At 48.1% G+C, this 12,808-nt stretch overlaps 1 protein-coding gene across 1 annotated transcript; it reads left to right on the top strand.

Annotated features, from left to right (window-relative positions):
* Positions 1–242: 242 nt before the first annotated feature.
* Positions 243–4,817, top strand: Nxnl2 (nucleoredoxin like 2). Its single transcript, XM_051194088.1, has 2 exons — positions 243–621; positions 4,535–4,817. Exons 1-2 carry the CDS (start codon positions 320–322, stop codon positions 4,701–4,703), a joined length of 471 nt encoding a protein of 156 aa, XP_051050045.1. The 5' UTR covers positions 243–319; the 3' UTR covers positions 4,704–4,817.
* Positions 4,818–12,808: the final 7,991 nt, after the last annotated feature.

The following is a 12,808-nucleotide window of genomic DNA, read 5'->3' as shown; positions in this document are numbered from 1 at the left end:
GACGATGTGGGGCGAGGGTGAGTAGAGGGGCTCGCGGGTAGGCGAGGCAGGATCGGGTAAAGTAGGTGGGCAGGGTTGATGGAGTGGCTCTGCTTCTGGAGCGGGGCACCTAGCTGTCACCGATGTGGCCGCAGCTTCTAGAGTGGCCAGTGTCTGCTAGCTCCTCCCGTGGGCTCAAGGTGCGCTGCTCCGCAGGAGGCGGGGCTGCGAGGTGCCGGATGCTGCGCGAAGCTCTGCCTGCCCTGGACACAGACCGGTGGCAGCGCAGCCCAGGGGCTCGTCTCTTCGTGGTGTCCATCACAAGCCGGGCTCCGGGGCGATGGTAGACGTGCTGAGCGGGCGGCGTCTGGTGACCCGCGAGGGCGAGGTGGTGGAGGCCGAGGCGGCGCTGCAGAACAAGGTGGTAGCTCTGTACTTTGCGGCGGGTCGGTGCGCGCCCAGCCGCGACTTCACGCCGCTGCTCTGCGACTTCTACACGGAGCTGGTGAGCGAGGCGCGGCGGCCCGCGCCCTTCGAGGTGGTGTTTGTGTCAGCGGACCGCAGCGCGGAGGAGATGCTGGACTTCATGCGCGAGCTGCACGGCTCCTGGCTGGCACTGCCCTTCCAGGACCCCTACAGGCAGTGAGTCGGAACCCGGGGGGTGCAGGCACAGGACCAGAGCTCTGGCTCCCCTGGACAGTCTCCTGCACAGTGCCGCTCTTTCAGACTCTGGTCCTTAGCTTCCTCCCCGCCTTTTTTCATGTTCAGGAAAATCTGACCCCAGTGCTGGTCAATTCCGCGGAGTCTTGGTTCCATTATCCACGGCCCGCCATCGTTTCTGCCTTTCACTTTTGGGGTTTCAGAGATCTGCACGTTTCAGGAGTTCCTGGGCTGGTCCTGATGCTAGCTGGCATCCCATAGCCAGTTTTCTTGATAAGTGTGCAGGAGGAAGGGTGGGAAGCTGACCCCACCGACCTGAATGCGAGCTGTTGATCGCAACCTGTGTTCACAGAGCTGCATTGCAGAGGAGGGTACTCTCAGGAAGTGGGGAGGCCTCAGAGAGGGAGGAACCAGTTGCTGGTCATCTTTGTGATTCCATGTTTACGTGCAGCGAAGTTTCAGTAACATGAATGCTATCACACTACATGTTAGAGGACCCAGGAATGGGCAGATGTTAGAGAAGGCAGGACTAGAGAGTTCCAGGATAGAGCCTCGGAAAAGAGCAAGCCATGGCCGGGTACTGGGCGAGCCAGGGTGGAGGTGGTATCTCCTGTGATGGAAGAGTCTAGATCGTAGAACACACGCCGCCAGCCCCGCCCCCTTCTAGAACAGATGTTTCTGGGTATCCTCTGGTTCTGGGTCTCAGGCTTGTTATACAGCTGTGATGCTACCTGTGAATACTTCCTGAAAAACGAGGCATAGCCAACTTTGCGACATTGCATAGATTCCTAACAACTAGAAGCCTCCTTAGTCTGTGTGTGTTTGGGGGTGTCCTTGTGGGTGCGTGCCAGTAGAGATCAGAGGATAACTCTGCTGTTATTTCTCGGATGTCATTCACCTTGTCTCTTGAGACAGGGTCTCTCACTGCCCTAGAAAATCACTAAGTGAGCCCTAGGGATTCACCAGTCTCTGCAAACCCTGCCTCCCAGCCCCCCAGCTCTGGGATTACAAGTGCACCAATTTTTCAAGTGGATCAGGGATCTGAATCTGTGTCTGCATGCTTGCAAAGCACTTTACTGACTGAGCTATCTCCCCCGATTTTCCTAAACTCGTTTTCTTTGCTGGTTCCTAGGGAGGTGAAGAACCCAGGCCAAGCTGCTTAACCTCACTCATGCTGGTACCCTGAAAATCCCATTGATACTAAGTCGAAGTGACAGCTCATTACCTTTGCAGGAGGACTCACTTGACAAGGACTTCAAGTACTGAGCTTTGAAATGTGATGTGACACGATGGCAGGACACACTTGTTTTGCAGTTGAGATGGTGATTGTTGGTAATTAGGCAGAGAGCTCAGGCCCCCCCCCCCAGAGAATAGGGCTCTGGGTTGCCCATGAGGATAGTGGGAAAGGAGTTTCATGGATGTGTAAAGAGGTGCATGAGGAGTGGGGCTCTGTATTTATTACTTTTCTACAAAACATTTGACAAAAGCAACGTAAGAGAAGCCGGTGGGAGGAGTGGCTCAGTGAATAAAAGTACAAGTATGAAGATCTTAGTCCAAATCCTCAGCACTTAAATTAAAACAAACAAGCAAACAAACAAAAGCCAGACATGGCTGCGTGTGCCTAGAACCTCAGCAATGGACAGGTAGAATCACCAGATCCTGGGAGCTCACTGGTCAGCCAGCCTAGCTGAAACAGCCAGCTTTAGTTTCAGGGAGAGAACCTATCTCAAGAGAATACTGGGGAGAGTAATTAAGACATTTGTTGAATCCCTCTGGCCCCTGCATGCGCCAGCACACCCCTCCCCCACGGAATAAAAGGAACTTAAGGCAGGAAGGGTTTACTTGGGTTCACAGTTTGAAAATAGGCCCTTACTGTAGCAGAGGCATGAGGAGGTGGCTCACGGCATTTGCAATCTGGAGCCAGAGACAAAGGAATGCTGGTGCAAACCTACTTTGTCCTTTCCATGTAGCCCAGGACCCCAGTCCATGGAATGGGGCCCTCCCACAGTTAACCCAATCTAGAAATCTCCCCACAAACTTGTCCAGAGGTTTGTCTTCTAGATGATTGTAGACCCTGCCAAATTGACATTCGATGTTAGCCATCCCAGGCTCCTCGCAGGGTCAGCTGGTGACAGATCAATGTCTATTGCCCTAATTTCCAGGTGTGCCACCAAGGCAGAGTCCAGTTCTTAGGGTCTGCCTTTGAACCCTGGCCGCCTATCAAGCTTGAGAAGGGTGTTACATTGGGGACCACGTAGCTTTCTTTCTTCCTTCCTCACTCATCTGCTCCAGAGCCTTTGTGCTCCAGAGTGAAGAGAATGAGCCTCTGTGAGCCCAGGTTGGCCTGTTTTGCCTGGTCTTCATTTCTAGAAGGATTTTTCATTTGCAAACTTAGTTATCTGTCTTTGTCCTTCTTTAAGCTTGATGTTGCTGTACGAAAACCAGGAAGTAGAATGTTCTGAGGGGATGCTAAGTCAGCTTGAATTTGTGGAAACAGGTCATGGACCGAAGGGAAGGGGGCACCATTAAGGAGAAGTGGGGACGGAACGGGTGTCCAGGAGGTGTCTGGGGAAGTCGCTTTCTACTGTGGGGGGCAGGGAGATCTTAGATGCTCTGACTGGGAAATGAGCCGGGAAAAGACCCTTGCGTAGCTTTCCTTCAGAGGCCTCCACTACCTACTGTTCCTCGAGTCCTGAAGAGCCACCTGAGGAAGAAGGACTTGTGGCTCCCTGAGATTACCCTGGAAAGGCTGGAGGCTGGTGTACCTGCAGGAAGAAAACATCCCAAGCTCTTACCTTGCCTTCAGAATTATGTGGGTGCATCCCAGTGAAGCCCCATCCCCTGATACAGCAACAGACACTGTGTTCAGCCCAGAGAGATCACTGTTTATTACCAGTATGTCTCTGAAATGAGATCTGGATGTTTGTCTGGTGCTATCTCCTCTGCCCAGGTATTCCAGTGCTGGTGACCAAGAAGAGGGTCCGTCTTAACATGACAATGACTGCAGGGGCATGTGCTAATGCTCCCTGTAGGCATTTTCTCAGACTAAAGGGTTCCCTCTTATCCCATCCCCTGTGACTAATCTTATCTGTCTAGGAAGAGATCCTCCTGCCTCAGCCTTCTGAGCATGGACATTACAGGATGTATTACCATATGTGGCAGAACCAGGTCTCAAAGCAGCTTTAGACATTCATGCTATAGGTTGCCACTCCCAAGAGAACCCTTGAAGAGCTTACAGTGACCTCCTTGCAATTCTGGTCCTCATAAGCTAGGCAGATTTCAAGGTTCCTGGAAGGCATCTTCCCCTCATGCCAGTCCAGCCTCTGACCTGCTTTCTTAGGATGTGACTGGCTGTTGGGGAACCTCTTCTGCTAGCTGACGTGTTTGAAGTTGTAGAAAAGTAGACCAGCCTGGCCTTCATTTCTAGGGTAGAGAGTGGCTTGGGGCTCTCTGATTCAAATCTCTAGGTCTTCCAGGTTTCTATTCTGCTGTCTGCCAGATCCAAGGTAGCTCTTGTCTGGCCCTGACTTGTTCCAAGTCCTTCTTAGATGAGGTCTTGGAGTCCCCCTATGCTGCCCAAGCTGGTCTCAATTGCATGGGCTAAAGTAATCCCTCTGCTTCATCCTCTTGAGTAGCAGGAACTACAGGCTACTTGAGTTTTGGATAATTGTATTTATAATCCCACAAGAGTTTGATGGTGTCTCCAACCTGAAATTTATATAGTATGGCTGTCCCTTGGTGTCTGAAGGGAATTGTTTCTTGGATGCCCCATGGGTGCTGAAACTGAAGGTCATCCACGTCCCTATATGAAATGGCAGAGTTTTCACAGAGCCCACACACAGCCCCTTCCTTTGAGACCTGCAGCAGTGCTAACCCTTTGCTCTTCTGTCTTCAGTGAACTGAAGAAGAGGTACGACGTCACAGCCATCCCCAAGCTCGTGGTTATCAAGCAGAATGGAGCCGTCATCACCAACAAAGGGCGGAAGCAGATTCGGGAGCGTGGGCTGGCTTGCTTTCAGAACTGGGTGGAAGCAGCTGATGTTTTCCAGAACTTCTTGGGGTGAATCTGGAGGGGCCAGGGCAGGTGATTGCAGCAAGTGCAGGGCAGACATCTTCAAAGAGGGGGTTACTGTTGTCTTCTCTGTTGGGGCATTTCACAGTAGAGGCAGCACAGTAGGGCAGAGGGCAGAAACTGCCCAGGAAAGAACTACACCTTCCCAGAGTTCCTTTGGAATGAACTTATGTTTTCTTATAGTTTTGTCCACCTGTGCCCAGGCTCCAGGACACATCAAAAGGGTGCTATCAGAAATCTATGCAAGACGATCATTCCTACAGGCTTTTTTTTTTTTTTTTTTTTTTTTTGGTAAATTGATCAATGAGGTGATGTGTTTCCTGATGACCTATCACATTTTAATGATGCTTTGGTAAACGTATTTATTAATCAAGTTTTCAGAATGTGTAGTTTCCAAACCAAACACCTACAGAGAGACGTGTCAGTAAACGTCATGCTTAAGCTGTTATTCATCTGAGGGGGTGTTGCTAACTGTGCACCTTGTCTTGGAAGATTTCTCTAAGATTTGTCCTCTGTCCTTCCTTTTTAACTTCCTTCCTTCCTTCTTTTCTCTTTCTCTCTTTTTCCTTCTCTTCCTTCTTCTTTTCTTTTTTCCTTAATTTTGGAATGCTAATTGTTTGCTTTTCTTCCCACTACCCCCTCCCTCTTTTAGCTCAAAGCCTTGCCCCCACTGTGCATGTGTGCATTTTATATATGTACATGCTTGTGTGAGGGGGTATGCATGTACATGTGTGCACATGTGTGCAGAGGCCAGAGGCTGATACCCAGTGACTTCCTCACCTTTTTACACTTTTATGGTTCTTTTTAATTATGTGTCCGTGTGTGTGCGCGAGCCTATGGAGGCCAAAAGAGGGCAGCATATCCCCTGGGGTTGGAGTTAGAGGCAATTGTGAGCTGCCAGATGTATGTTAGGAACTGAACTCTTGTCTTCTGGAAGAGCAACAAGCACTCTTAACCACTGAGCCATTTCTTCGGCTCCTCAGCTTTTTCTTTTTATATAGTGTAGAGGGATCCAGGGCCTTGTGTATGTCAGGCAAGCACACTATTACTGAGTTATACCCCAAATCTTCTCTCTTCCCTCTCCTCTCTCTCCCCAGTCCCCCTCTGCCCCTCTTCTCCTCTCCTCTCTCTCCCCTTCGCTCTGAGAGCCCCCTCATTTGGAGTTCACTGAATAAGCTCCAGCTATCCACCTGTTTGTACTCCCCAGTGCTGGACTTGCAGAGGACACCATCACATCTGGCCTTACATGGTCCTGGATATCCACTCAAGTCCTCAAACGTATGCGCGTGGCATGTTACTGACTGAGCCATCACCCCGGCCCTTTACCAATCAGCCCCTTTCATTTCCAATAGTATTGCAATGACATAAAAAGAAGTTAATTCACATTTCGAAGCTATAAGGGAAGTCATGCTCTGACAGTCCATATTTACAACAATGGCCCAATAAGATTATAATGGATACTAAAATTTCATTATATTGTGGAACTCTTATTATCTGTTAAATCCGTGATGTTTATATTATTCTAAAAGTGCATAATACTTTCCAATGTATGTCTGTGGTGGTTAATACTGGCAGCTGGACAGGATCTAGAATCACTCAAAAGACAAATGTCTAGATGTGTCTGCGAGGGAGTTTCTAGGCTGGGTTAATTGTGGTGTAAAATCTCACCCTGAATTTGGGTGTCACTGTTCCATGGGATGGGATCTGTCTTAGTCACCATTTTATTGCTGTGAAGAGACACCATGACCAAGGCAACTCTTATGAAAAAAAGCATTTAATTGGAGGGTCACTTACAGTTTCAGAGGTTTAGTCCATTGTTATCATGGTTGGAAGCATGCCAGCATGAGGGCAGGTGCTGGAGCAGTAGCTGAGAGCTACTTCCTGATCCATAGGCAGCGAGAAACTCTGGTTTAGGCATCGGCTATTAAACCCTTAGTGCCATCCCCAGTGACACACTCTTAATCCTTTCAAATAGTGCCATTCTCTGGTGACTCTGCATTCAAATATATGAGCCTATGTGGGATGTGTTTGACAGTTTTATGTCAACTTGGCATAAGCTAAAGTCATTGAGAGGAGGGAACTTCAATTAAGAAAATACCACCGTAAGATCTGGCTGTAGGCAAGGCTGTAGGGCATTTTCTTAATTGGTGGGGGAGGGCCCAGCCCATTGTGGGGGGGGGGGGAAGAGGGAGACGGAGAAAGCAGGAAAGAGAGAGGGAAAGAGAGCATAAGTGGGCAGGCGTCTTTCTTTTAAAGGGGTCCTTTGTACCTGTGTGTGAGCTATCAGTCACGGAACCCTGGGCTGACCAGGGTACTGCCTGAGTGCATTCTACCAGATGACGGGGGCAGGCCAGCGTAATGCCTGAATCCTTACATAAGCAGCACGCCACCATGGCCTCTGCATCAGCTCCTGCCCCCAGGCTTCTGCCCTGTTTCAGTTCCTGTTCTGGCTTCCTTCATTGGTGGACTACAATGTGAGAATATAAGCCAAATAAAACCTTTCCTCCCCAACTCACTTTTTGGCCATGGTGTTTCATCACAGCAATAGTAACCCAAACTAAGAGGGGACATTCTTATTAAAAGCCACAGGATCTCAGACTGAATAAAATGAGAAGATGAGGACTGTGGAGTCACTTCAGTGGGTAAAGAGTTCCCTGTACAAGTGTAAGGACCTGAGTTCACATCCCTAGGATTCACGTAAAGCTAGGCGTGGTGAGCATCTTTAATCCCTGTGATCCTGTAGTGAGGTGCATGGTAGAGATAGCGGAATTCCCAGAAGCTTTCGGGTCAATTGATCTTGGGTATGTAGCAACCAAACAAGCCCTTTGCCCATCCAGGTGGAAGGTGACTGTAGAAGCACTGTGGTCAACTGTCTCAAACTCCTACCAATGAGAGTGTCCCCCAAGGGCATATTTGCCTAAACACTTGGTCCCCAGTTGGTGGCGCTGTTTGGGAATGTTTAGGGGGTGTGACCTTGTTGAAGGAAGTTATGTCTCTGGAGGTGGGCTTTGAGATTTAAAGGATTTATGCCATTCTACTTTGTTCTCTCTGTTTCATGCTCCTGGTTTAAGATGTGAGCTCTTGGATTCCTGTTTCTGCTGCCATGCCTATGGCGTCCTTGCCATGGTGTCCCTGCCATTATGGACACTAATGTTCAGAAATCTTAAGCCAAAATGAAGTGTCTTGTATGAGTTATCCCTGTCACAATGGTTTATCAGAAGACTATGTCTGTGAACGACAGTAAATCCTTTAAGTTGCTTCTTGTCAGACGTTTGATTACGGCAACAAGGAAAGCAGCTAATACAGCTTCCCCACCATTAATCAAGGCAGGACTTCAAAAGATCAAATCTCCGCATTCTCTAAAAGACCATTCTCCCTCCAGGTGAGAGGAAAGCCCCACATGGTCTTTGCCAACAGCAAAGAGGGGCTATCTACAGTTCAAGCAATCAGCCTCCTGCCAAGGACACTTAACTGGCTGGTCTCAAGGACAGTCATTCTCATGCATCACTGATGTTGCTTGATTTGATACAATTGTGGAAACATCCATGACCCATCATAAACCTGGCTTCCATTTTTGGATCCTGTCAGTTTGCTGTGCCCTTCATCTGGGAATTTGTAGCAAGGCTGTCCATAAAGCTCCAGGAGTCCCAATGTCTCGAGACAAGGCCGGGAAGTAAGGGGAAGTAAGAGAGGAGATGGGCCGGGCCCAGTAGCCAGTGCTGAGTTGTGCCCAGTAGCTGGCATGCATGCCTTGAGAGAGATGGTAAATAAATGTTCCCTTTCATCTCCCTCCCCACTCTTCATTGGAAACCACAGACTTCACTGGAATCCTGTGGCTCAACTAACGACTGTGTTAGGTGGAGCCAGCCTGATCACTGTATTTGCCTCAAAATACATCACACTGGAAAATAATTTTCCAGGGTAGAGCAGGTGAGCTAGCCTTCTACAGAGACGGTTTGGGCTGGGAGAAAGATGGAGCATTTACAACAATGCTGGGCTGTGGGTAGCTTTTAGTGTAGAGCCCCAGCCTAGCATGTCTGGGTTCCATTTCCAGCATTGCCAAGAAGCAAAATACTGGCACCCTGAGACACATTCTTTAATATATAATGTCTCTAATAACTAGTGTTCTGGACGTCATCCTACTTGAAGAGAATACCGCACCTGCACCACAACTTCTATTACAAAACAATAGGCACCACCTGTGAAAACAGGGGAATGTTCTAGAACAAGTCTGTCTCCTGACAGCCATGCACCTCTCTTCTCTATTACTCCCGTCAGTGTGCCCCAGACCAGCAACATGATGTGAGCATGTGCAGCAGGGGTCAGAGGTGAGAGAAACAGACCCTCATATAGGCAGGGCTCCTGGAGAGTGGGTCACCCTCACATCTGAGCACTATGGGTCACATTTAATCACAAGCCAGGATGCTCTATTCACTGCAGTCCTGGGACAGGACTCCCCTGGCTTCCCCACCCTATTTCACCAGGGATTTCTTCCTGAAGATCACTGCAACTCATATAAACAAGGCCTGTGTCAGTAGGTCTGATGCCTGCCTTTATTGGTACAGTCAAAGTGTATATATGCTATCCAGGAATTGTTGGAATACAATTAATTTGGTACAAGCATGACCGCAGGGCCTGGGGTGTCAGCTCAATCTGTAAAGAGTGCTGTATAAACATTAGGACCTAAGATGGTCAGCCAACTTAGTTTAAATGTGAAACCTGGTCTCAAAATGGCAAGGTGGATGGCACTTGAAAAATAACAGCCGGACTTGTCCTCTAGTTTCTAAATCATAATCCATGCACATGTGCTTCAGTATACATATGAATACACATATGTACACCAGAGTACAAATAGGGAGCTGTGTTTGTCTTTCTGGGTGGGGGTTCAGCGGTTTGCCTCCATACTACTTATAGAGTAATCTTTCTCCCGCTAATACTGTCTGATGCTAACACAGTGAGGCACTAATCTCCCACTAAAACAGTGAGGGTGCTGAGCTATGACTCATACACTGCAGTTTCCCTTAGCTTGTAGCCGTCCATAGACTTGATTGGATTCATTCTCATGGTGGCTTCAGAATCCCAAGCAGATGGTGCCCTGTTCCAGTCTCTTCTGTGTCACCCTGGCTCTCACCCTGTGGGTGATCTGGCCAGTGTATGTGGGAGGGTTGGGACAGGTGATTCACCTGCGACTTTCACAGTCCACCCACCGTACGTGCAGTCTCCACCTCAGTGAAGATGTCCATTGGGAACTTAAGGAAACCTTGCTGTGTGGGGCCCCTAATGCCTCTTTGTGAGACTTACGATGGAAACCTGTGCTATTTTCTCAGATTTCTTTTGGGTTGATCGCTTGCATTATGGATGTAGAGCCAGGGGAGAGCAAGGTAAAAGGGGAAAGACTTATTGTTGTTGCATGTGTGTGTGCACATAGTGTGCGTGTGTGTGTGTGTGTGTGTGTGTGTGTGTGTGTAACTGGAAGTTGGTGTCAGGTGTCTTCCTTGATTGCTTTCCACTTTATTTATTGAGGCGGGGTCTTTCAACGTAACCCAGAGCTCACCGATTAGGCTAGTCTAGCTAAGCAGCTTGCCCGGGGATTCCCATGTCTTTGCGTCCCTAGGTGTGGGATCACAGCGGCGGCCATGCCTCCCCACCTTTTGTGTGGTTCTGAGCATGTGAACCATGCTCCACATTCTTGTGCAAGTGTTTTATCCACTGAACTATTTCTCCAGATCAGTATATATATTTTGAGACAGGGTCTTATGTAGGCCCAAGCTGATGTATCCCTTACTGTTCACCCAAGGGTAGCCGTGCACTTCAGCTTCCAATTAGCAAGTTCTGGAATTACAGGTATGTGCCTTGGTGATTTGTTTACATGGTGCTGAGATCAAAGCTGGGGCTTCTTGTGTGCTAGGCAAGCACTCTCCCTACTGGGCTCTGTCCCCAGCCCAACATGACCTCTTTAGCGCCTCACTCTCACTCTGGAACTTTCAAATATTAATTTGGGGACACACAAATACTGTCTACCTGCATTTCTGTTGTAGTGTGTAGCAGTTATAAATACCCCAGATAGTGATTGATTCACGGTGACCCTTAGGAGATGATAACCGCCTTTGGAATTAACAGTAGCAATGTCCCTTTGGCTCCGGTGACCTTTGGCTTGTGTTAACCTTCTAGGAAGAATATGGTTGCCAGGATTCCTGGGAATGCTGGGCTGACACTCCCTGGCTTTTAAAGAAGCTGAGCCTGCACAGCTGTCTGTGGCCATGGCAATGCCTGGCAGCTGCTCTGTGCTTAGGCTCCATGGCAGAGGTGGCGCCAGCTCTTGGGCCCTAGGGTGCTTTCTTTTCCCAAGTATCCTGCCTGACAACCAGAGCCCCATTCTACAGGGAAGCCACTGTTTCTTCAGCATGGCTGCTATAATTTTTGTTGTATGAACATTCACCTCCTCTCTTCAGCACCTATTAGGAAGTAGGGGAGATAACTGAACGGAAAGATTAGGATTGTGAAATAGGATTGTTTCATTTGGGTTCTTTGTTTTTGAACAGGGTAGCAGCTGTATCTGCCTGAATGCCTGGCGTATCATTTTCTTGGAACAACTACAAAAGGGCAGGGAAAATTCCCTTCAGTCCCTGTAGTGTAATTTCTACAGGTAATTTGCTATGTGCTGTCTGAGTGCACTGAGAACCTGGCTCTGGAAGGAGGGCTGCCTCTAGCATGTTTGTCTCAAAGGAACCTCCAAGGTCCCTGTCTAGGGATGGCCTGGCCCGCCTAACTGTGCAAGGGAGGAAAGAAGAGCAAAATAGCCCAAGAGTAAAGGACTGTGCCCATGAGAGCAGCTGGAAAAGGAGTCATTTCCAACAGATGTTACTGCTGTTTATCTTGTGGTAGGGAAGGACCTGGAGTGGGAAGGGGGGCTGGAAGCTTGTCTGTGGGGAGGGAGCTCAGTCATGGGTATGAAGTCCACTGGGATTCCAGTTGACCGCCTCACCTTCCCCAGTTCAGTTCTGCTGGGTATCATAAACTCCTGATTTGATAATATCTCTATTTGTTATTTATCCTGTTCCTTAGAAGTCTCACTTATGGGGGCACTCTGCTCTGCCCAGGACTCTACCGGGCCTCCAGTAGATATTTGTGTTTTGTCTACCTAAGAAAAGTACCACGATATTGCTGTGGATCAATTTGTATCCCTCCCCATTCTTGTTATAGCCTTCATCTCCAATGTGGATCCAGTTGGGTTGTGACTACCTGATTATATGTTTCTACAAAAAGTACAATGGCCACTTAATTTCCTCTGGTGTCTTTGGTAAGATAGCTAACTAGAAACATTAGGAAGGTTGTGAATGGGCATTGTTCAAACCACAGTTCACTTTTTTATCAGGGTACAATTCCCAAGTGTTTGAGGGAATTCTGTCCATTCCCTCCACCCCTTCCATCCACATACAGACAGAAGTTATGTCTGATATCCCCGTGGAGTATCATGTTTCTTGGCTGTCATGTCTGTCGAACATTGCATTAGCATGTGTAACAGGCAACCTATGGTCTTAACTAGGTACCTAGAACCACTAGGTTAAACAAGGCCACACAATTTCAGAAAGAAAACAAAAACCTATTGTGATTTTAAAAAATAGTTTATTGAATAATAAATCTTGAGGATAAATATTAAGAAGTCCTGAGAAATCCACAGAGTGGCCAAGACATGATCCTCCCTCTCTACTTCCTCAATCTAAGAGAGTGTGAAACTCCTTGGTTCTATCCCCATCCCCCTGTGCCTTTGTTTCTCCTCTTAGTTCACTAGAGGACTTGATGGTCCACTCTGGTCAGCTGAATGTGGACTTCATCTTCCAAACTGAGTTTGGCTCCATTGGTGGTTTCAGAGCAATCAACATAAGCAAATCTTCCCCAGCATTTCCCCCATTTCATCTAAATAAAAAGGGTCTAACACAGTAAAACTAGATACAATAAGAACAATTATCAGTTACTGTCTACACAGAAAGGAAAGATTAACTTTAACAAAATGAAACTATACACAACAAGAATGATTGCCAAGTAAGAATTACATTCACATTGTCCAGTCCATTTGTATTTGGCAAACTCAGTGAA

This window comes from Phodopus roborovskii, unplaced genomic scaffold (genome assembly GCF_943737965.1).
Source record: "Phodopus roborovskii unplaced genomic scaffold, PHOROB, whole genome shotgun sequence".
Classification (NCBI taxonomy): domain Eukaryota; kingdom Metazoa; phylum Chordata; class Mammalia; order Rodentia; family Cricetidae; genus Phodopus; species Phodopus roborovskii.
Note: the sequence above shows the minus strand (reverse complement) of the source record. Positions and strands in the feature narration are given on the sequence as shown.